This window comes from Podarcis vaucheri (genome assembly GCF_965113315.1).
Source record: "Podarcis vaucheri genome assembly, chromosome: 2".
NCBI classification, from domain to species: domain Eukaryota; kingdom Metazoa; phylum Chordata; class Lepidosauria; order Squamata; family Lacertidae; genus Podarcis; species Podarcis vaucheri.
Window position 1 is genome coordinate 72302537 of NC_138760.1, and position 25226 is coordinate 72327762.

Genomic DNA, 25226 nt, shown 5'->3' on the forward strand with positions numbered 1-25226 from the left:
AGAGTTTTGTAAGGAGAACAGACTACTGTGTGTTGGCACTATAAATGAAAGGAAGTCTTGTGGGTGTTAAAATTCCAAGTGCCATCTGTTCACACTGAAATCATGGGGAATTTTGTCACTACAGTATCTTCAATAAAGCGTGGTTAGCGTCTTATCTGATATAGTTGGAGCCCAGAGAAATCGGACTGAAATTTGTGCTGCTTAAATGTAAACAATGTTAAGTTCCTTCCCCGCCCCGCATTTTGAACTTTCTCCAAATTACACCCATTATATGCACTTCAGTAGAACAGTTCTCGCCTCAAGGAGCTCTCAATTTTAACAGTGGCACAACAGGCAGAAATTCAACACGTGTGTACTGTCCTGTAGGGAGATATGGGGAAACTTCACCTGTTGGATTTCTGCCTGCTGCACAGTAAAACTAAGTAAAACTGTAAATGATCCCTGTGTCTCACTTTTGGAGCCTAGGTTTTTATCCAATGAAGTTGTCTTGTTAGTGCAAGAACGACTTGCACTAACAGGACTTCCTCTTCCCCCAACCACCCTGCCCCCAATCTGTGATGGAGGTTGCCCCAACCAACTGAGTGGATTGGGAGGATGCAGAGAAAGGAGAGGGAAATGAAGACCCATATTGCAGGTGAAAGCACTTGCACTCATGGGACAAATCCATTCGATACAACCCCTAGAGACCTTCAAGAATACACTGTTTCAGGATTGACACCAGAATTTCTGATAGTCATCTGGAGAACTTTCCCACTTTTCAATGTGGAGTATCCAGGTGAAATAGAATAAAGGTTTCCTGCACCTCAAACAGAAGAGGGAATTTCAGTTGCTGGAGCTTGTCATCCAAGCTTTATCTACTGAAATTCCCTCTCCTACACAGCAATCAAAGGAAAGGGAGCTCTGGGGCCATTTTTCACCAGGCCTCCCTCCTTACATCAGTGTTTCACTGCACAGAAATTCCTGAAATTTATTTTAAAAAATACTCACTGGCTTCATTGAAATTGTAGGGTCATGCCCATTAGCATGAGCTTACGGATCTTGCTGAGAGTTTTGTCACATGGCCTAAGAAAGAAAAGGCCTCGCCTATTCCCTTTAACAGAGATTTGTTCTGCAGCAACCATCAGCAGCAGAGCTCTTCATGGCCTGCAGCTAAACGTACTCACCTGCTAAGTGCTGCCAATCAAACTGCCATTAAAGGGACAGGCACAGGAGCCCAGTGCAAAAGCTGGCAGCACCCTAATGCAATCCTTCATGGAATCAGAAAAGCAAAAGACCCACATCTTTATTTAAGAAAGAAAAAAGATACTGCGATCAGTTCCCAAATAGCCCCAGTAGAGTTGCTGCTGCTTAATTCTGCCGGATCCAAAGAAGCCAGCCCTGGATAGAAACACATGTGGAAATATTTCCAAACAAGGACAAACCTTGTGTCGAGCCAATGGCCTCTTATCCAAGGCTTCGAAATGGGTGTAAATTTGCTCCCATGAATGCTCCCATTGAAACGAAGAAGCCATAGTAAACCTGAGCACCAGAGTCCTTGCGGCATCCAAGCCTTATGTCTGCATTACAGATATCATCACCTTGACCACAGACCATATTCCCTTCCCTGGCCCCCTAAAACGCCCTTCCCAGGCAGCCGAAATGGCATCTCGCTGCTGAGAATAAACCTGTAAATCCGTAAAAAGATGACAACATCCTCTGCCTTTCTGTCCAGCTGAATGAAAGCCCATCGTGATCCCAGAGGCCTAACATGGCAATTTTACTGCTGGGAGATTCTGCTGGATAATGACTCCTCCTCGAAAGGCAGCAATTTAGATGCTAACATTTTTGGTGTGAAGACATTTCCCGCGCCTATTAAGGCTACAGTGTCTAAACAGAAGCTTCTCATACATTGTTGAGGATTGAGCTCCAATAAATAATTGAAAATGTGTATGACGACTAGGGCTTTGCTGCTAATTGCAGACGTAAAGCTGTGTTATTTTGGGCTTCTTGGAAGGAAAGAGATGCTTTTACATTCCAAAATAGTTACAGGATCAACCTACTTTCATCCCCCCCCCCCCCGCTTTCTTTTTTGAGACAGGAATTAATTTTGCATTTGCTAATTAAATGGTGACAGGAGCTTTCTTACCTGCACATTATTTCATGGGTGAGCAGAACTCTGCACATTTCTGGGTTCTTGTCTTGGCCTTCGTACACTATCGCCTGGAAAGAAAGAGAAACAGGAAGGGGGATTTTATTTTTTTAAATTTTATTTTTAACCTGCAAAGTGAATGTGCCTGGAGAAAATGATCACCGACACAGCACATGAATGCATAACAATGTGGCAAGCCAGTTAGCTTTGCTTAAACAGACGGCATCCTAGCAGAAATTGCCTCGAGATTTGTTGCTGGAGAGTCCCAGAAGCAGTGCAGAGTGAGAGCTTTGCTCTGCGCTTTTCTCTCCCCCCCCCCCTTCTGTTTTAACCGATGCATTATGCACATCTTCTGAGCGGTGTGTAGGATAAGCTTTTTTAGTAGTCAAGACAACCACAATGTTCTTTTCAATTCAGAATAAAATATAAACTTAATAGCAGGGAGGAGGGGGGGCGGGAAAACCAGGAAAGCTCAGAACACTATGGGGCCTATTCATAAAAAGAAAAAGTTAATATATTTTTAATTCAAAAAGCATGGCTGTACACTTAACTAGCTACTACCAGAGCACAGAACCTGATTCACAACGTGCTCTGTAAAACTCCAGCCTAGTTAACTATGCTAACAAATTAAAGGAGAGTAAATTCCTGTCAATGCAAACAAACAAGTTCTGGAAAACAAGAGACTAAGCCACTAACACAGATGCACCAGTACCTAAAATGCCATGTCAGTATTTAAGTCTGCTTCATGCCTTATCAATTTAAGCATACACCTTATGTGACACGATATGTTAATCCAGGGTGAGGAGGTAGCGGTCGCCTGGATGTTGCTGTGCTATAACTCCCATCGTCCCTGACCGCCGGCCATGTTGGCTAAAGCTGAGGGAATCTAGAGACCAACAACACCCGTTAAGTCATCAAAGACATGCTGGTCATAATGTGGAGATGGGGAATAACTGATGGGGTGGAGAGGGGCTGCTTAATCGTCCTCCCATCTGCCAGGGCTCCCCAAACCTCATCCCTTTCCCAGGCCAGGCATATTTCTAGGCTCAGATCTAGCTGGTCAGAAAAAAAGGGGGAAGAAGCAGGCCACAAGGAAAGGGGGAAGGGAGAACTGGGCGGCAGCAGAAGGATTAAGCACCCTCATGCTATCTGCCAATTCACCCAGAAGTTGTCCCCGCACTGGGGTCAGGGGTAAACTTGACAGCCAGTGTTGGTGCAGCAGTTAGAGTGTCGGACTAGGACCTGGGAGACCAGGGTTCAAATCGCCACTTTACTAAGAAGCTCACTGGGTCACCTTGGGCCATTCACCACCTCTCCGCCTAACCTATCTCATAGGGCTGTTGTGGGCATGAAATGAGGAGGGGGAGAACCATGTGTATCACCTCCTTGGAGGGAAATAAATGGGGTATAAATGCAATAAACAAACAAGCCCAGGGTTAGGAATGTGTTTGTTTCACATCATCTAGCTCTAGCCTAGGATGCATTAAATAAATGCCTCAAAGTGGTACGTGATCAGTACATGTTTACAAACATGCATGTTGTACACAGCCACACTTGTCAGGGAGCGGATCCCTGTCACGTGTTCTCTAGGTGGCCAGCCTGGATTTTTGCTGCCACAGAATGCGTGGAATAAATAATTTCTAAACGGTGGGACTTCAAGCTGTCCTGGTCTGTCCATTCCGCCTGCTCCTGTACCTTTAAGGGTGCAGTCCTGCACATGCTGACTCTAAGTTGGTGAAGCTTACAGCTGAGTCAATAAATAAAGCATCAGCCTGGGCTGACAAGGAAGGGGAAGCTGTGCCACTATGCCATTTGCACACAGCAACATTCTACGTTGCAATCACAACAGAAATTCATGTGCCATCTGAAGGAAGTTTACACTCCCCCCTCCCACAACATGTACACAACGGGGGCAGGGGGAATATGACTCTGCACAACAAAGAGAAAACAAATAGAATCTCAGGGAAGGACTTTGGGGCAGACACCCATGTCCCCCTTCGGCTGAAGGGCCCCCAAACACTGCAGAAGTAATACGCTGTTGCTATTTAAAGAGAAAGGATCCTCCATGAAGCCTAATGGGCTAGAACACAACATCATTGGTCTGGCCCTTTAAAAGACTTTTTATTCTGCAGCAATCAGCAGGCAAAGATTTTTATGGCACAGAACTGCCCTCACCTGCTAATTGATGCTGATCAAATGGCTGGTAAAGGAATAGCTATGGTGGGCGGGGGGTTGGGGGGGGTTCAGTTCAATAGTTGGCAACCCTAAAAGAAAAGGCTGGCTGCCGAAATCTGCAACAAGCTATTTATTGAGGTCCAATAAAAATGGCAAACAACCTCATGCAGGGTGTACTGCTGTGCACGGGCATATGTTTTTTGCAGGATGGAGCTCTGCATTTGCAATACTTAACCTTTCGTGCCATCTTGTTAAAGGTAGGCCATTAGTAAACTCCTTTTACTAGGGTGAGCAGATGCAGAGGAGGGCAGGGCTCGTGTATTTGTCTTTACTAGTTGCAAAGAAAGGGGGTGTTTTCAGCAGGAGCGGCTTATCCTGCGACGGCAAGAAAGCCTGCGTCGACTGAAACGCCCTCCTCTACACAACAGTTTTAAAAAAATACAGAAGCCCTCTTGTCCTTTGTCCTCATGTGCCCCCCCTGTGCTTTACCAACCGCAGGCAGGAAATGCTTCCAAATTCACCAGTAACTTAGGTGCTGCATAGAGGTGCATCTTCCTGTCTTCTGTCTCCAGTAATGAGTGAAATATCATGATGACCTACAGAACCACGTGTGCATCTTCCTGGGCAGACTTTGGTACTGTGGTGTCCTAAGCTAGGCCAAAACTTGCCACCCCAGCCCTCATGCCATGCCAGGCTTTGGGGAGGAGGGAGGAGGGCTCTGGAAGGGTCCTAGAGCCTTCCTACCTCCTCCCCAAAGCAGTAATTAGGCTTTGAGAAGGTGAGAGGACTCTAGGACCCTGTCAGAGCCCTCACGTCTCCTTCTCCTAGCTGAGCAAGTGCTTACCAGGCTCCCTCTGCACTGGGTGCCCAGTGCAGTGCGGGGAAACTGGTTGCACTGCCCTAAAACCACCTCTGCATCTTCCATTGATGCTTCTATATAATGCAAGAACAGGAAAATACTGCCTTGGCTCAGTCAGATCAAAGTTCTGCCTAGCCCACTCTGTCTCCTGCAGTGGTTGAGCAATTCCAGTTATTCCAGTGGCCAGTTATTCCCACTGACCTGTTCTTATGTCAGGTACACTGGTTCTGAACATGGGTGTTCCATTTTTGCTATCATTCATTCATTCAAAATGGTTATAGCCTGCCTTTCCTCAATGAGCCCAAGGTAGTTAACGATGCAAGTTGAAACAATAACTTAACCATTTAAAAAACAATTTGGCAATGGAAAGAAAAACAACAGCTATAAAACATTAAAACAAGAGAGAGAGTGTAGAATGTGTGTGTTTTTTAAATAAAAAAGCAACCATCAAAAACAATGTAACCACAGCCATTAAAACTACTTCAAAATGGAAATAACAGTTTATGTCCCCAAAGCCTTCCTAAAAATGAAGATTTTGACTATCTTAACTAAGGAAGGCCATTAGAGTGTTTTGTTTTGTTTTGGAAGTAGAGAGTGGAATTAGCTTTCCTCAAGAGGGAGTTGTAGCACTTTAGGCAGCATAGTCATTGAATGACTTAGCTTCCTATTACAGGTTTAGGCAATATTCATGTCTATGAGTGAATCGTTTCAAGATGTACTGTATACAAATAAATGTGTCTCACACCTTACTTAGCCACGTACTCCCATTTGCTTCAAAGAGACAATGTATATTTACAATGTATCAGTAGATACCAGCCAATATCTACTGATGCTTTATTGATGTTTTTCATTATGCTTTATAGACATTTGTAGATAGGTTCCATTGCATTTTATGTTGTAAGCTGCCTTGATATATTTTATGAAAAACTGGGGGTCCATAAACATTCAAATATATAAATAAATTAAAATGCACATAGCTCAGTTGGTAGAGCATGAGAATCTTAATCTCGGGGTTGTGGGTTCAAGCCTTACATTGGGCAAAAGATTCCTGCATTGCAGGGGTTGAACTGCAACTGTGGTCCCATCCAACTCCACAATTCTATGATGCCAGAGCTGCAGTCCGCAGCATCATTTGGCACACCCTTACTAAAAAGGGTACCGCATAAAAACTTTGCTTTTAAAAGTATAAGTCGTTTCATGGCATCCCTAACACAAACCAACAAGTAAAGTGTGTGTGTGTGTGTGTGTGTGTGTGTGTGTGGCCAGCTCAAGCAAACTAGTACAGCTAAACAAGCGGAACAAAGCCATGCATAAAATGAGACGGCTTGGCACTGCGGTAACTTTGCTTTTGAAAAGGTTGCCCACTGAAAGCGATAGGAGGGGGTGAGGTTTGCCTGTGCAGCAGTCATGAATCTTAGCCAGCAAAAGTAATTGCTTAAACATAGTATTATCACACTCCAGTACGGTATACTATATTTTAATATGATTTAGTAGTGCCGTAAATAATAGCACTGGTGTTGCTGTAGCTTTCTGCAGCCTTCACGCCGGCGTCACTTTTTAAGAAAGCTCTAACAGAGCTTGTACAGAGGGACTTTCTCAGCATCTAACTTTATTGCAGAGGGTTTGGGGGGGGGTGTCTTCCCTGGGTCCAGATCTTATCCCTTTCTCATCAACCAAGATCTTAGCTTGCATTTCAGAGGGATTTCAGCCTGTGCTCCTTTGCATATATTGTTCCACTTGTTTCACCCACTGGGGCTTTGTGTACCAAGTGCGTTTCTCTTTTCCCTTTTGAAAAGCCACTGACATACTTAGCAGGATCTGAGCTCAGTACTGCAAGGTTAGAGAAAGGGATGCAGCTCAATAGCATTGCAAGTTAGTTGCATGCCGAGTCCGACCATCAGCATCTCTCATTTAAGCAGATCTTGGGGAGCAGGGCTGCTAAGGATTGGTGCCTGATCTCTTTAAGAATTGATGCCAGTTAGAGCCAGTATCTGATCAATGTCCACAGTGCCATCTGGGCACATGCCAGGGCCCCCCATGCCAGGGGTGAGAAGCAAAATTGTGGGAACCAACAAATGTTTACCTTTATAAAAGGTAAAGGTAAAGGTACCCCTGCCCGAACGGGCCAGTCTTGACAGACTCTGGGGTTTGTGCGCCCATCTCACATCTATAGGCCGGGGGCCAGCGCTGTCCGGAGACACTTCCGGGTCACGTGGCCAGCGTGACAACGCTGCTCCGGCGAGCCAGAGCCGCACACGGAACACTGTTTACCTTCCCGCTGGTAAGCGGTCCCTATTTATCTACTTGCACCCGAGGGTGCTTTCGAACTGCTAGGTTGGCAGGCGCTGGGACCGAGCAGCGGGAGCGCACCCCGCCGCGGGGATTCGAACCGCCGACCTTTCGATCGGCAAGCCCTAGGCGCTGAGGCTTTTACCCACAGCACCACCCGCGTCCCCTTTACCTTTATACAGTGGGCTATTTTACACACACACACCTCTATATCCTTCATCCAGGCAACCAGGAGGCATGATCTGTTCAAGGATACATTCCAGTTAGGCAAAAAACAAAAAACAAAACTTGAAGGTGTGAAATAGGGCTGCTGAGGGCCAAATAGAGAGGCCCTGGAGGGCCACATCTGGCTCCCACTACTGAGTTAGAGTGAACTGCACTGGGCTAGACAACTCCATATCCACTCACCTATTTACATGCACATCTCACTGGCTTCAGTGGAACTTTGAGCTGATTCATACTTTTCCATAATGGTGACTTAACATGAAAGCACTCCATGTCAAAATCCCTCTGTACGTGCAAAGCCAGTGCATGCAGATGAAGTGGGTTTTGGATGCGCAAGGAGAACTAGGGGTGGTTTGAAACATCTTATCTCCATAAGGTGCCATGAGGCAGTTTCACCCAGACTCTGCCACGCGCCTCACAGAATTGCTTGAACCAGCTCTAACTTACAGGTCCCTGGGCTTGGAAACACAGAGAAACCCTCGTGTTAAAAGCATTTGTGGTGATCCAGAGATCTCTTGCAGATGAGGGGGATCTGCTGTGCAGAGAGGCAGAAAAACATTCCCATGGATTGAGTCTTGCACACAATTAAAGTGAATGAGGAAACCACTCCATGTAAGGGGGTCTGGGTGCACATCGGAGTGCACACAGAGTTCTGGATCTGTGCAAGTAAACACTATACTGCACTAGAATCATTGGTACTAATTCCTACATCAGATGGTGCTTTTAAAAAACACACAATAATTTGCCTCGTGGAATTTTAAAGGAATATTTACAAGTAGAGGTTTACCTGCAAATCATCAGGACCAGATACAGGTTCATTTAATATAAATATAAATCAATTATTTAAATAAATGAAGTTTTAGTCTACTGTGATTTTTGCAGGTTTAGAATTTTTAAAAAATCTTCCTAGAATCAAAAGGCAACACAAGTGATTGATGCTGTGGGGTTTGTATGTTATCAAGAGTGGACTTTTTGACCGCAGGAATGGAAGAATACCAAAGGCTTAATTGCATTTGATATGTCGGGTTATCGGGGCGCTGCCAAAAAGCCAGCGAAGCTGGGGCAATGGTGTTTTGTGCTGAATAATTGATTTTGCATTTAATACAGCACAGTAGGGCCCCAAAGGATCCCACCCCCTACTTAAGTAAGAACTGAAAATGTTGAAGCCCCACTACTGTGCATGCTCAGCTGCCAATCTTGCCGGCACCGGAGTCAATGTGAGTTTAATTGCAGCAACATCAGCTTCACTAGCAGCTACAAATTTAATTCCCTCCCTTTCTTCACTTCCTCTCCATGCATCTGCTATGCTTACTTAACCTCCAGGTACCTACTTTTTAAAAAACAAAACCCAGCTAAATAGCAATAATGAACAAACAGAGTCAACAGTGTGGTATCTAATCACCTGTCTGTTGTGTTTAACATCAGCAGTCCTTTTGCTTACGTGCATAACATCCTTAGCCTTGCGATGCACTAGGGGCTCACTTCAATTTCTTTGCACTCAGCTATTATCAAGGCAACTGCATGTATTAAAACAGAATGTATGGCTGGGAGATGGACACTGCCTACTTTTTTCAGCTCCCATTCTATGAGCCACATATAGAGGTTACCAAAAGTTTTGCATTTCCTTTAGGATTGCCAACTAGATAAAAGCAAAAACAACCCACTCCTGCCCTATAACAAAGCTTCGATTTGCATAAATCAGCAGGCACCACTTTTGCAGCTAAGCATTATCACCTGCCAATTGCTGCCTATCAAACTGTGCTTGAAGAGAGAGCTGCATGTGCCGATTTGAAAGTTGGCAACCTTAACCCCCCCTCACAGACACACACACACACACACACACACACACACACACACACGTGTTGGGTTGTGCAGATGCTCCTCAGTATTTCCTTCTTTGCAAGAACAAAAAGGCAAGCCAGTTCTAGGAGCCTATTTGACCAAACACAATTTTAGCCGCATTTCAGATTGTTTACTGATAATAGCTGTTCAATGAATTGCATTAAATGTCATGCATGTGTTGGGAAGGACCTTAGCTCAGTGGCAGAGCATTTGCTTTGCATGCAGAAAGTCCCAGGTTCAGTCCCTGACATCTCCTGGAGAGCTACTACTACCGGTCAGTTTAGACAATGCTTAGAAAGCTGGTCCGACTTAACATAAGGGACACTTACAAACACAACATTCCTGCCAAGATTGCCCCTACATTATACGTGAGCCTGGTCCATCCAAGGTGCTTAGGATCTGTGCACAAGCACCAGGGAAATTAGATCCATTTCACCCAACTATGATGCACCATGTGTTCATGCAGAAACAATGCAGTGGACATGACCAACACCATGCAAAAGCAAGAGCATGCAAAAAAAAGAGGACAGGCCATGCACTCAATGGCCAAGTCCCATGAACACTTTGCCTGCTGCAGAGTGAAATCCAGTCAAAGGGGAGGAAAGAGACTGTCTTGGGCAGAGAAATTGCAAGAAGTGGTCCTTAGTGTTTGTTCAATAAGCTGGTGTTACTTGGCTAAACTTGACATGCGAGTGTCTAGAATGTTGCAGGTATTTAATTCATTAAGGGCCTGTGGAGAACAGCCTTTTGTTATCCTTCCCTTGCACCATTACCAAGGCTAAAAAATGGCAAACTAGATTTATTTGGAAGAATAGGTTTGCAGACCTCTAAGCTGCAATGAAGGACCCGGAAGACCAAAAGAATCCCCACCCCTCTGTGGATGAATTATCAAATAACAGGATACACAGGGTGCCACTCTATTTTGGCTCTCTAAGCCACTCTTAGGATGTTACCTCTTCTCGCAAATGGCACAATATAAGAAGTGTGGGGCTGACTGGTTAGCTTACAGTTGCTGTCTGTGCTCACAAACCATGGTGGCATTTACAACAGTTGGTTTCAGGACGGAAGGAAGAACAGTCTCAGATCTTTGCAGCTGACAGAAACTCAGGTCCCACTACAGGAAGTTGCTAAATTATGATTCCTTTAAATACACATGCACACAGGCACGCACGCACAACCCTTCTATTGTATGCATTAAATGAAAATGGTGTATTGATCTAAATATTTCCAAATATTTTTTATGCTCTGTTCATGAAACCAAGACCTTTGGTGGGATAATTGTCAAAGTTATGCAGGGCTCTGCTCCGGTGAAACCCAGTTACAAAAGGAGATCAATAAATTAGGAAGAAGTGAAGTGAAAGTACCCCGGTATAAAGTTAGACTACTGTAGTACTAAAAATAATTTTGCAAATGTACACCATAACCCACATGGGTAAAGAAATAAACAACCATGTGATGCAATTTCCCCCCGGTGTGGGTGTGTTTGTCTTTTATAGTTTTAACTCTGGGGTATGTCTTGATAGGAGGCTGAAAAAGTATATTAAAAAGGCAATTAAATCCTTTCCCCTTACCTCCAACTAGGACCATTATGTTTATTAATTTAGAAATAACTTTTAATAAATGGCTTTTAGAAGACATTTGAAGGCAGCCCTATTTAGGGAAGTTTTTAATGTTTGATGTTTTATCGTGTTATTAATATTCTGTTGGGAGCCGCCCAGAGTGGCTGGGGAAACCCAGTCAGATGGGCGGGGTATAAATAAATAAATACATACATACATACATATATACATACTACTACTACTACTTATTAAAAACACTTCTATCCTGCTTTTCATTGCTAGTGATTTCAAAGTGGGTTACAAGTTAAAAGCAACACAAAAAACATTCAACAGCTTAAGAGCAGGAGCAAATGCACGGCAACCCGAAGTGGTCAGGACAAATAAGTCTGACATTAAATGTTGAGGAAGGCCTGAGCAAAAAGTCCAGTCTTTAGCTGGTGCCCAAAGCTGAACAGGATCAGCATCCATCCTATTTCAAAGGGAAGAGCATTCCAAAGGCAAGGGGCCCCCACCGAGAAGCCTCTCCCCCACAACGCTGCCATACAGATATCAAAAAATGGTGAGGCTGTTGAGAGCCACCTTAGCTGACTTTAATGTACAGGCTGGTCTATAGGGGAGCAGGTGTTCTCCCAAGAATTGAATTTCCAAGTTGTTTGGGGCTTTCTGTACACAAGTACCATGAAACTGGCTCAGTCACATATTAGAAGCCACTGCAGTTCTCCCACAATTCGTGCTCACTGCAGGCCACCTCTGACCAGGGGTGGATTTAAGGGAACACGACTGGTTCGCTCACACTGGGTGCCAAACCGAGAGGGAACAGCAACAATGATGAATAACAGAAAGTGAGAGGTGGGAGGGGGTGAATTTTGGCATTGCACAGGGGGCCACTGAAATTTTGAAGCCCACCACTGCTCTGACAGGAGCCTAGCCACATGCAACAAAACTTCCAGGGCAGCTTCACATAGAGTAATCCAAACATGAGGTTATCAGCACATGGGCCACAGCAGCCAAGTTCTCCCTGTCATAGAACGGCAACAGCTGGTGAACCAGCCAAAGCTGAAAAGAGGTGCTCCTCAACAACAAATATTCTAGGAGCAACCCAAACTATGCACTGGTTCACTCATTAGGAGTGCAACCCCCTCCAGAACAGGACCTCTGACTCATTGGGATATATGTCCAACCACACTGGGGTTTTTTTAAATGGACAGATTTGGATATTCCTGCGGGACGTGCTCTACAGTCATAACTAACTTGTTCCATTAGCTGCAATGTTACTTAGGAGCAACTAACTTTAGCTGGATTGGAGCCCATGGGTTGTATCCAACAATGTTGCTGAGCAGACAGTACGGTTTTCATCTGCAGAATAGGGTACTAAGTTGCTGTTTTTTGCAATTTCTCCCCACCCACTCCTCCAAACCTCTGCACCATATTTATGGCAGGTGAGGGGGGCTGCAGGGATGGGTGGGATAATTGCCTGGAATTGCCAAAATCTCCTTTCTGCTGGCAGCAGTCTTCTGTTAGCTGAACACCACCACTGGATATAACCCAATGTGCATAAATGGTCACGAACCAATCCCTATGTCCCTATATCCAGCAAATTATCTCTTACCACTTGGGATATCTGAGTGCTATCTAACATTATGCAGACAAATAGGTGTCCACATAAAAGAAGCATTTTATACATCAGGTTGCATCCATAGGTCTATGTCTGAAGAAGGGGCAAAGAGTATTTAGATAATCATAAAATACCAATTATAAGGGTTTAGACTATCATGTTGTATTGATAAAGCCTTGGAAATATTTAGGAATGAGTGCTTAGATTCTGGATTAAAATAATTTCCACTTGCAATATTTAACCAGCCACTAATTCTGATTTCCGCCTGCAGAACAGCCCCTCATTATTTGCTATAATGTTTTAATAGGTAGAGCAATAAGGGATTGCCGAGACTGGCCCCCAAAATATAGCGATTATTTTTCTTGCTCAACAGCCCTAAACCAAAAGACGCTAATCATTGTTCTCATTCTCTCGTCCCTGGCATGTTGGCTCGCTAATCAACTTGAATTCACATGAATTAAATAAAATTCTTGCCCCCCTTAATATGTTCGTTTTCAACGCTTCTCAAACATTCACATGGAAACAACTCTAGCGTAAATATCCCAGAACAAATGGCTGTATATTATACAGGAGGGAGCAGTTGGGCTGCCAGACTGGGAATGCACTAGGCCATCTGGCCCAGGCAGTCGCTCCAAAATCCTCAGCTTTGTTTTCACCCCCAGACTCCAAACAACACATTTTCCACTGTGATGAGTTTACATTTTCCCAAACACACAGGTCCTGATCATGCATGCAAATTTCAGACTTCTGCATTCTTCTCCATATGAGGAAATTAAAATCACCTGCACTTTCTGACATGCAACCAAAGGAACACTGAAGCTACTGGAACCTGGCTTGATTGCAAACTTTCTCTCTTGCGTTTTCAAAGGCGCATTGTGCTCAATAGCTCAGATTCTGCAGAGTTCTTTTCTGAACAGATTCATGATATTTTAATCGCCTATGTGCCAGCCACAGAACCATGCAATATGCTGAGCAGAGAGCTGATTGAATACCTGTGTGCATTGGCACAGCAGGATCGTGGCAAAAATGGAAAACTACATATGTACCATGTGCATCATGCTCAGCGGCAGGGAGGGGAGGAAACAGACATCTATAGAGTTATTTGAAACAGTGTTTGATATAGCATCTAGAATGCCTTACATGGGGGAAAGTTCTGCAGGAAACAGCTCTAATTATTTCTACAAAGTGCATTAGGACTGAACTGTCAAAATCTGCTCTCAGCACTGAAGAGAACTTAACGTTGTTCAGTGAAGGGTATTGTTTATCAGGTTGCATACATGTATATTTACATGCACATCATTCCAGAGCTGAGAAGCACCCACGGCATCCAGCTTTACATTGCCAATATGTCCAATGCCAAGTGCAATATAGACACATAAAACACAACATGATACATGCACACGCTTGAAGGCCTGACCAATGTTAAAACTTCAGGGACAAATTCACATGTTCGGGGCAAGGGAAGTAAGATTGGGTGTTTGCTTATATGAATGCAGAGACAAAATTAATGCCCAAAAGCCTAAATCAGATCTCACCAGTTGGGGTAAGCTTTGTCACTATATCAGGACCCAAGTCTAATTTCTAAGGCAACATCGGAGACTGCTAAATATAGGCAAGCAGTTGCATACAGGTACTGTCCCATTTAAGCTGACAATGGCTTATTCATGAGTAACTATTTCAAGATTTCTACCCAAAATATACCCTTGTCTATTCTTAGGCTTTAGGGGTTGTTTTTTTAAAAACCATACAGATGAAGTTGGGATAATATCCATAACTCATGAAGCACTATTACGACCTGCTTTATTTTTTTAAAAAAAGCAATATCTCAAGCCCAGCATCTGTCCATGACTTTTCATACAGAGAGTCTCAAGCATCCAGACATTTAAACAAACTAATAATAATACTAATACAATTGAATGAAAGTGATTGCAATCACTGTGGATAATAAACCATCTATTAAAGTTTATTTTTCTGAATTAAATGATTATATAGTTCAGTTACCTACATGCTTATGTCAATATCACTATAGATTTAAACCACCCTTTCCCTTCAATGGTGTCTCTTCACTGACACATTCCTAGAGGCAAAGGGGACAACCTATTTGTTCATTAACCTTTTCAGATATATTTTTTTAAAAATAATATTTGCAACAAATGTCTTCGAAACAGTGACTGCCATGTAGGACAGTCATTGTTGACGAAGGCACATGCGCAAGTCTCCCACTGACGCCACTCCATTAAGGCATGCATGCTCCTGCCACAGTTTCATTTCGGAGTCATCATTCCATTATCCAATTTGTTCTGAGTCGTTTGTACTGGAATACTGCCCCTCTAAGTAGGTTGACAATATATGTTTAACTTGCATTAAAGATTAAAGATTTTTTTTCCCCAACCAGGCTTTGCACAATTTAATTACAAGCTGAAAGTTACTTGGGAATCTCCTATATATTATGCACACTCTGCGCTAAACCGCTAGCGATGTCTCCACATTTGGACACATTGGCAAGCCCTATGTAGCACTGACCTTCCTTCCTTGATTAACTAGCGCACAGGCTTCAAGACCTCCCAAGCAAATTTGTTTCGAGCAGAAATTTAGCAAGCGTCTTTGCTTTCCAGAAATAATAATCAGATCACCACACGCACAAAAACTGATACAGCCACTGATTATATTTAAAGGCACATGTGCCACTTCTGAGCACATTCATGGGCCTAACAAGGAAGCAAATAACACAACACACTTGTATCCACCAGCTTGCTATTTTTTACATTCACACCCAGAAGAGGCTTTTAATGTAGTTCTGTATCAACATTCTCCCTCAGATCTTTGTTCTGTCTATGTTATTTGTCGGTGATACTCTTCGATCCCACCCCAAACTCAGAAAAAAGATACTGTATTTTTTTCCTCACTGCAGATTTAGATACAGAAGGGGGTGGGGGAATTGAGACATCCTCCAAAGGTGATTATAGCCTGTAATATCTGTATTATAAATGCTACAAACAAACAAAGGCTGCAATCCTGCATTCAGGCTGCTTAAATCTCACCATCGTATTTAAGCGAAGGATGGCAGACTGTTCACCTTTTATTTTCTTAAGAAAACTCACAGATGATTTGACAACAATGCAATCATAAGCAAAGTGCCTTGTTAAGGAAAGTGCTTTAAAGCTATAGAAACTCAAATAGTCGCTTTCCACCAGGGGATCATAATTATGAAAGGTGGAAACATCATCTCTTCCATGACTGTAATATAAAAGCTGTTCAATTATAATATTTAATGGTATTTTTGTAACAATTCCTCATGAAATACACAAGACACACCCCAAAGCACTGTGAGGGCTTCTGCCAATTTAAATATGAGCTCACAGATCCATTTTCAGCCAATTCTGTTCACCACTTTTTCGAGACTTGCTGTTAGAGAATTGTTCCTGTTTTTGTTTCAGCCCCTGCTACAGACTCTTTCAAAAGAGTATCTTTCAATTAGCTGCATCTGAAAGATGGAATTGTCTAACATAATTACTTCATTTTCTTTCTTTCTTTTTCTTCCTATTGTAAGACAGCCATCAATAGCAGGAAAAGATGTTTAGGGACCATCAAAGACAGTGTTCTAAAACAAACTCAGCACTTTGACCTTTCTGGTTTGGTGTCAAAAAGCCACCAAAAACAAAGCCAAGCAATAAAAGTTTTTGAAGGCAGAATTTGAAACACCCAGAAACTGGTTTATAAATGTGTGCAAATGTTGGAGATTTTGTCTGGCCTTTTTAAAGTGGAAGAACCCCTCCTACACAAAAACCCCAACTTTTTTATAGAAAAACAAAACTTGAATAAGGCTATGTACCTCAACTGATTACTTTCAAATGATTAACATGAATGCTAATCAGATCTGATTTTAAAGTCTTTTAATTTTAGAATTTATTTATTTTTTTAAAGAAATGTTTTTAATTAAATCATAGCACAAAAATATTGTGATTTGGGGAGGCAAAATTCTTGCCTCCTGTTTTGGTTTTCTCTCTGTCTGTGTGTAGCCTTTTACCTGCAAACACAATTGCTTGGCTTTGGGTATGTACACATACACACACAAACTTGAGCGTTCTGAAGCAAATGTCATACTCAAAATTAGCCTGCATCACAGGAACAGCTCCCCATATTACAAATTAAAACTAGGCTTGTATTTGAACGTAGCATTTCTAAAACAGTCACTTAACCTCCCGGCATACATTTCACTGCCTAGTTATACAGCTGCAAAGCTCTAATGAGTTAATCGCTGTCCCCCCAACCCACCCCCAAAAAACCAACCACCAAAAACACTAGCAATGTCATTGCAAATAAGAGAAGGATAAATATTTGCTACACTGGCTGGTTGCTGTTTTTGCGTGGCTGTGTTTGTTTTCTATTTCTTTTCATTCGTATAATTAAAGTGAGTTGGGGGCGGGGGAGAGGAGAATCCTGTGATCTGAACGCCTTCAGGGAGTAGGAAGCCGCACGTTATTTATTTATTTCAAACAGCAACTGTGCCTAATTAAAACTTCGGATTTGGGGGGAGACAAAATTAATCTCTGCGTGTGTGACAAATAACATTGCCCTCCCCGCCTCTCCTCCTCCTCCTTCTGGCCGCAACCCGATCTCAGTTCCTTATTTGGCCCTGGCCCATTAGAGAGGTTGGCGAGGAGGCTGTGACGGCGATCCTGTACCTTTAAGGCGGCGGCGCCCTCACCCCGCCCTGGCTCCCGGCCAATCTAAAACCGGGAGCAGGAGGCGCTTTGCCCATCGCAGCCAAACGCCGATTCCAAAGCGCTCTTTCGCCTGAGCTGCGCGCGGCTTGCTCTGGGCTCTGCAGCCGCAGGCGCGCTTTCCTTTCCAAGCGGATGGACTTCATCCCTCGCTCGCAGAGGCGAGATCTCCGTCATCTCATCGCTCCTGCTTTAGGCGGACTTTCCCCCTTTCTGTGCTCTAACCGTTAGGACTGCTGGCTCTCTCCTCTACCTGGACTTTAAAGAGGCTAGGAATTTGGAGTAGGAAATGTGAGGGTGGGGAAAAGAGAGAGAAATACTTCGCACCTAATGCGCCCCGATGGCAACCGTCCGCTCTTAGCAGAAGCGTAGAATTGGAAAGGGTCCTCGGGATCATCTAGTCCAACCCCTCGCAATGAAGGAATATATATATAGCTGTCCCGTACAGGGATCGAACCAGAAGATGAGGCGCGTTTGAAAACTCTGGCCGATGTTAGAAAATACCCTCCGGCTCTCGCCCCAGAAACCAGGTCTTTGTGGGACTGGATAGGAGTTTATCAACTTCACCCCAGTGGCGTAGCGTGGGGGGTGCAGGGGGGGCCGGCCGCACCGGGCGCAACATCTGGGGGTTAGGGTTAGGGGGCGCAAATCCACGGGTTAGGGGGCGCAAATTACTTGCCCCGGGTGCTGACAACCCACGCTACGCCACTGCTTCACCCAGCCGTGCAAAGCCAGGATCCGCGGGCAGACAGCTGGAACAAAGGGGTTTACTTCGGGGCAAACTTGGCCAGGACAGCAAAGGGGCTGAAATGGAATTGGTATCTTGGGGTGGGGAGAAGAGAAAAACCCAACCCCCTCTCCTCCCCTCCTTCGACTAATTTGCTGATCTGTGTCAAGTTGTCCGAGGGGCTGCGCTTTCCCCCGGGAAGAGAGACTGGGCTGCACGGCCTGTCGCAGCGTGCACACAAAAGCAGTCGCACGTTACGCGCCTTGACCTCACCTCACTCGGCGCGCTCCCCACGTCGATCGCCGGCTCCGCAATTCTGGGGACGCACACAAACAACCAACCAACCAACTGGTCCCCCGAGCCAGCCCCCAGTCTCAGCTTCCTGCAACCCGCGGCGAACCGAACCAAACGCGTTGCCTCCAACCACCCCAGACACAGCTTGATCTCTCCGAGGGAGAAAGTATACAGGCACGAATTAAGACGGGAGGAACTTACTTGTTTTGTCATGGAGTCGATTAAGCGGACATAAAAATCCTGTTCTGTTCTGATCCCTACGAGCAGGAGAGGGGGAATGGGGAGTGGGGAAGAGAAATAAATTAATCAGGAGCGTCGTTACGATAAATAATGCAGAAAATGACAAAATGGACAGATCGGTGTTTTCTTGAACTTCGGTTACTCGGCTGTCCAGGAGCAAGAGGGAAAGGCCTTGGAACCGATTGTCATAATAATCACCATTATTGTTACTGTTATTTATTGTCATCATTACCAAGCACAACCCTAAAAAAAATTTGGGGGATGGATCGCGAAAATAAAAAGGACGTTAGCGTTCCGAAAAGCCATTGAACACGGGTTCAAATTCCTTGTCACTCCAGCATGCACACAAACACTTCGAAGACACCCCTCCCTTCTTTTTTTTGGATGGCGCGTAAAGGAGAGATCTTCCTCGAGACATCTTCCTGTGTCCCTTTGCCCTCATCGGTCCCAGTCTGACTTGTCATCCCGCCTTAACCCCCACCCCAGCCCAGCGCATATATATTATAAGGGAGAGTGGAGAGGAAAATAGAGTTTTCCCTCTTTTCCTTGAGTTTGACTGCATGGTCGCAGACAAGATATTTTTGGAGGGTAGGCCTTTTATTAGGGGAGCAGGGCTTTGGGGGTCAGAACCTCCGTTTGCTATGTATTTTTATTGATTTATATTGATTTGGAGGGGGGCAGCTGCCCATCCCTGCTCCGCCTTGTCGACCTCCATGTTTGACTGACCAAAGTGGAACGTTGTGTCTGGTGAGCTGGAAACATGCAAAGCGAAAGCAGTCGCCACGTGGGGAAGGAAAGAGGATCTGTCCTGCCTTATGGGACTACTGGAGAGGTGGCTTTCCCCCTTTTCTTTTCCTCTGATCCATTTCTCCCCTAAAGCATCCCGACGAGGCGAGCCCTTCTCCCCTCCCCGGCTTCTCACTTCCAGGAGTAAACAGTTCACTTGAGCCAGGGAGGTCCCTAGAGCTTTCAAGCCGCCGCGAGCTGTCAGGGTTGGGCCGAGCCAGGAAAGGGGCTCACCATTGCTGTAGAGGAGCTGCAGCCGGTAATGGATCCCGTTGTTCGTCTTTTCGCTGTTGGCTTCCTGAATGGAAAAGGGGCGCACACATATAAGAACGATGGCAGACCACCGGGACGCTCCAAACTCACTCTGCGCTTTTCTTTACTTTGTTCTTAGTTTCTACACACAAACATACACACACATCCCGCTTTCTTTCTTTTTCCCTTTTTCCCATTCAAGCGGGGATTTAGCTTGAAGCACTTAACCAAAAGTGCCTAAAGGAGGAGAGAGAGAAGCCTGGGGCAGGGCTGCAACGGAAGAGAAGCCCACGAGGGGAACCCAGGGGTGGAGGGGACACGCCTTGATGTCACGAAGACACTCGACGGGGTGGGGGCGTTGTAGTGGCATGAAGTTGTCAAACTGGCTCAATTGGGGTAGAGGTTCTGCGGGGAGAAAGGGACCCTGCGAGCGTTTGGAAGGCGAATCGTCTGGTAGGGATTTTGCAAAGGCAATGTTATGCCCCCGCTCCCAATAGCGTGCAAAATAGTTGCAAAGCTAATTTTAAGGCATGGAGGTGTGGAATTGCGCTCCCTCTCTCTCTCTTTCTCTCTGGTGATGGGCTGTGCAAGGGGTGGGGGAGGGTTACAATTCGCAGGTGAGGCAGTCGGAGCCTCTTCACCACCCACCCACCCATCCCGCACTTCACACGTTCACTTACTTTCTCCTTCTCCACGAAGCCCACGAAGGCGGTGCGCTCGATCTCCACCGGCTGCCCCTGCCGGTCGTACAGAGCCAGCACGAAGTGGAAGAAGTTCGATTTCCTCAAGTTGGAAGGCGGCTGCTTCTCGAAATGAGCCCGGGCCAGGCCCACCCCGCTGCAGCCAAAGACACACACGGTTAGGAGCCCCGAGGCGGTCCCAAGACCCTCTTAACTCCCATCTCCAAGGGGATCTCTCTCCCACATGCCACCCCTGCCCGCCTTTCTGGTCACCCTCGCTGGAGTTAGGGCACTAGACGCCACGGAGTAAGGGGCGTCGGGGCTAGCAAGCCGAAAAGCACTCGAAGTCCCGGGCCAGGGTCCCGCACGGCTTTCTAAAATGCCCAGCAAGCTTTCGGGTCACAGCTCAAGGGCCCTCACCCACGTCCATTTCAGGCCTGGTCCTCCTATTCTCCAGCAGAAAATTCTGTGAAACTCACTAGCCCGAAGGAGAAACCAGAGCAGGTGGCTCAGTCCTACAGGGGAAGCAAACTTATTGATTCACCTATTTTGTTGCCTTTCTTTCTTTCTTTCTTTCTTTCTCTCCCGTGTTGGAGCGCCTGGCTCCTCGGAGCCAGAAAGGAAGAAACAATGCTCTCCAAAGTGATTATGATTTTATTTTTTTATGAAACATTTATTTTGCTCCTGAAACACCCCCCCTCCACCCACAAACCTTCTATTTCCACTTTGTAAAGCTCAGGTTGAATTATAGATTGCTTTAAGCTGCCGGAGATAGCTGAGCTTTGCTTTCCCAGCGCTGTTCTTTTGCAGTCCCCTCCGCTCTGGCCTCAGCTGTCAGGGAAACCCGCCATGTGCCTTATCTTTCCGCCCGAGCTTTTAAGAGCGCCTCTGGCTCCATCGCCTCTCCGGTTCTTTGCGGTGGGAACCCTCCCGCCACAGGCTGCCTAGGAAAACTTTAAACATTTCAACCTTTGGGTTGTCCCTGCAGGACTGCAGAACTTTCCCTTCCTCAGAGGGGCATTTTTCCTTGGGGTGATACTGGGCAGAGAAGGATGGACGTGAAATACAGCCGAACATGACAGTTAAAACCGAGAGTTGGCTCTTGGTTCCGGATCCGTCTTAGCAAATGCGCCCCAGGCTGCAATCCGAACCGGGGCTGGCTTGGAGGCGAGTCCCACGGCAATAATTCGGACTTGCTTCCGCGCAAACACGGACAGCAAGAGGGGTGTGTGAAAGAGAAAGATTTAGAGATGTCCGGGACAGAGGCTTTCCAGAATGAAAGGCTGTGGAGGGCGGGAAGAGCATCCGCGGAGGAGGAGGATGACTACCAATAAATATTGCAAAGGTTTTGCAGAAGGGACACACACGCGCGTCTAGCGTTGTGCATCTAGAAAAAGTTCATTGCCTGTTGCAACTCACAAAAATCGAGGCTTTGGGAGGAAACGGGGGTCAATTTGCATTAGTGCTTATATCTTCTGGAGGGTTATGCTGGGGAAGGAAGAGCGTTGCACCTATTAATGTAGCTTTTTTGAGAGATGAAGAGACGGTTATGAGACTGGGGGCATCGGAAGAGTAAACATATTGTGAAAACCATTTTGGGGAGGAGGAGGGGAAATGGAAAGTGTGAGCGAGAGACAGAGAAAGACGTGTTTGCCCAGCTAGGAAAGAAGAGCCAACGCGCGTAAAGAAGCCACTGACAAGGCGCTTACAACAACAAAAAGTGCCCCCAGCGCAAAAGTCCTGCAGGCAAAAAGTCGGCTGGGGAGAGCTGGTGTTGCTGGAGAGGTAGCCTACCGAGACAAGAAGGGAGAGGAGGGCAAGGCAAGGGGAGCGAGGGATGCTGCGCCAGCGCCTACGTACCTCTGCGCGGCCGTGTTTGCATCTAGGACGCCGGCGCCCTGCATCCAGGTCCTGACCGCGTTCATGCCCGCGCCGAGGGGCTCTTCCTTCATGCTGCTCCCACTCCGCTGAATGCTTTCCTGGATCCCAAACATGAATTAAAAGCAACCAGGACCCTCCCTTCTTCTTAAAAAATAGTAATAATATAGATCTAAGAGAGAGAGAACGACAACAACACAAAACACAACAACAAAGAATAGTGTTGATGATAATAAATCGCCAGGGAGTGTTTTTTTCTTCTTCTTGCTTTCTTTCTCTCTCTCTCTCTTTCTCGCTCTTTGCTTTGCTTTCTTTCTTTTTCTCTGGAACCGCTGCTGGAATCAAAGCAAATCAGAGAAAATCAAACACAGACATTGAAAGGGAGAAGCAGCAGCAGCGGGGGAGGAAAAACAAAACGAGCGAGAATCCAGAGGGGGACCGAAATCGCCCTCCCCCGGGGTTGGCCGCGGATGCTCTTGGCTTGGCTGGTGGCGAGCTGGTTCTTGTCGAGGCTGCGTGGCGGAGTGGCCTTTGGAGGAGAAGAATAACAACAATAATATTTTTTTAAAAAAAAATGATGATGATGATGAAGATGACGACGATCGTTTGTTCGCTGGCCGGGATCGCGCCAGAAGCCGGAGGACGAAGGCGCCGTCCCCGTTCCGCGCCGAAGTCACCCTCCTTGGGATCGCCGGAGAAAGAAGGCAGTTTAAGAAACAATAGGATCGACTGGAGCGGCGGCGGCTTTTGCTGCGGCGGCGGCGGCGGCGCCCTTGGCTACCTCAAGTGTCATTTTCCAGTGACAAGAGAGCGGCAAGTTTGCTGCCTCCCGCGCGCTCTTCTTTCTGGTGCCTTTTCTTCCTGGCTTTTCTTTCCCTCCAGCCAAAGATCTTTTCCCCCTTCTTTCTTTAATATGTATATATTAATATATATATTTGCTTTTCTTTCTTTCTGCGGGGCTCCTCTGGCTCCTCTCTCTCTCTCCTGCCTTTCTTCCCCAGCGCAGGAAGCTGCCTGCCTGGCTGGCTGGCTGGCTGGCTGCTGGAGAGAGCGAGAGAGGAAGACACGCCGGCAAAGGTAAGCAGCAGGAGCAGCAGCAGCAGCCTCCGCGGGTGGACGGCGATCCTCTTGGCTTCTTCCCTCCCCCCTTCTTCCCTCCCCCCCACGCGCTCGAACCGGAGTGATTTGCAGTCTTTCCCAATGGAATCCGCTCCGACTCTCCCCGCAGCCAAACACGAGCGCAGCAGCCCCAGTGGGCAGGGGGCGGGGCCCGGCCCGGGCTCGGCGCCGCCCTCTCCATTTGCATAGCGTCACAACTTCCTCGGCCGCGCCGCGGCTCGCCAATGGGCGGCGAGGAACTCCGAGGTGCGTCGCGCGGCGGGCCGGGGGGACACGCCCCGCTCATTAGCATCGCCCCGCCCCCTCGCCTCGCCGGGAAAAGACCGGAGAAAGTTGCCAGCCAGGGCGCGAGAGCCGCGGGCGGCGAGGAGAAGGAAGGAAAGGAGGAAGGAAGGATGGGGAAAAGGGGACAGGATCGGAGTGGGAAGAGGCAGGATCGGAGTGGAAAGGCGCAAATGCAGGCGGAGAGCAGCGCGCTGGCTCTCCGGCAGCAGCCTCGTGGTGTTGTTTTTGTTTTAAGACGCGTGGAAGTTCGGGCTGGCGAGGCGCGCCGTCCAGCAACTGATTCCTCGCTCTTGGCCTCTCGCGATCCCATCGCTTAAACCAAAGGTGGCTGCAGTTTGGGTTTCTTTTTCCCTCTCCAGCACATCGAGTTAAATATTTCCAATATAGCAGCCTCCCCCAAGTTCCCACCCGATCGAAAGAGGCGGGTTTGCCCTCGAGGTTTCGCGTGAAATGGGCACAGGGACGATTCGTCCGCCGCTCGTCTCAAAGTTACGTGCCCAAGGTGCGGGTGGTGTTACTTTCGTGCTGTGCAGCCCCTCAGCCAACCACAAAAAAATAAAATTTAAAAAGAGGAACGTCCTCCAATGCTGTTGTTGCTGCTGCTGCTGTTGTTGCTGCTGCTGCTGTTGTTGTTGCGGGCCACAGTGACAGGCTCTTCCAACTGGATGCAACCCCCACCATCCTTTCCATAATGGAGACGATTTTGTGAGCACAGCTGTCACCCACCACCAAGCTGGTGTTCCTCTTTTTTAAAAAAGAGCAGATGATCCGTCCGCATTGTTACATTTCACTCTCACGACCGATTGTACAGTCCCCCCCCCCCTCATCCCATCATCGAGAGATTCGTGGGATTTGTTTCTAATTTATAGTCGGACGAGGTCATAAGGCAGATGCCTGCAAAAAAACCGAAACAAAAGCACCCACACAAAATATGCCTTGTGTTTTTTAAAATAAGAACCCGTCGTTCGGAGTCTTCGTTGCGCAGATAGCTCAGCGCGTTGTTATTATTATTATTATTATTATTATTATTACTATTATTATTATGTCTCTCTCGTCCTCCCTTATTTCTTTTCACGTGGCCTCCACATAGTAGAAGTCACTCTCGGACGAGGAAGTGCCACTTCTCGCCCCACAAAGGGCATTAAAATTATTATTTCTTTTCTCCTTTACCAATAAACCAAGGGCGCATCAGTTTAAAAAGTGCCTAATGGGCTCATTTTATCCCTCTTCAAAATCCAGGAAGGTCGGGTAATTCTTTTTTAGGATGGGGAGTGGTGGGGCAGAATGGGGAAAGGACTATTTCCTGAAAGAAAAGAGTCTCACTTTAGTTTAGAACGATTTCCTTTAGAACGGTGATGGTTTTTCATTCTTGTTATCCGGAGTCTTGGAAACACGTGTCTCGAATAGGACGCTGTGGTTCAAAGGGACGGGGTTAACGGCGATGGGTTTTTTTAAATTAATATATATATATATATATACACACAAGCCCACTATTTTCTTTTTCTTGCTTGGCTTGTTCCGAGAAAGAGAAGACGACGAAGACAGTTAA

At 46.2% G+C, this 25226-nt stretch overlaps 1 protein-coding gene across 8 annotated transcripts in view; it reads right to left on the reverse strand.

Annotated features, from left to right (window-relative positions):
- Positions 1–23412, reverse strand: part of EBF1 (EBF transcription factor 1) — a 382065-nt gene extending 358653 nt beyond the window's left edge. For all 8 annotated transcript variants that reach the window (XM_082213736.1, XM_082213732.1, XM_082213735.1 and 5 more), the window contains exons 1-5: positions 22256–23412; positions 20396–20552; positions 19698–19761; positions 18639–18694; positions 2126–2199 (exon numbers count right to left, since the gene is read on the reverse strand). In XM_082213736.1, the coding sequence (XP_082069862.1) occupies positions 2126–2199; positions 18639–18694; positions 19698–19761; positions 20396–20552; positions 22256–22389 (485 nt within the window). In that variant the 5' untranslated portion in view covers positions 22390–23412. The remainder of the gene's footprint in view (positions 1–2125; positions 2200–18638; positions 18695–19697; positions 19762–20395; positions 20553–22255) is intronic.
- Between the last annotated feature and the right edge of the window lie 1814 nt (positions 23413–25226).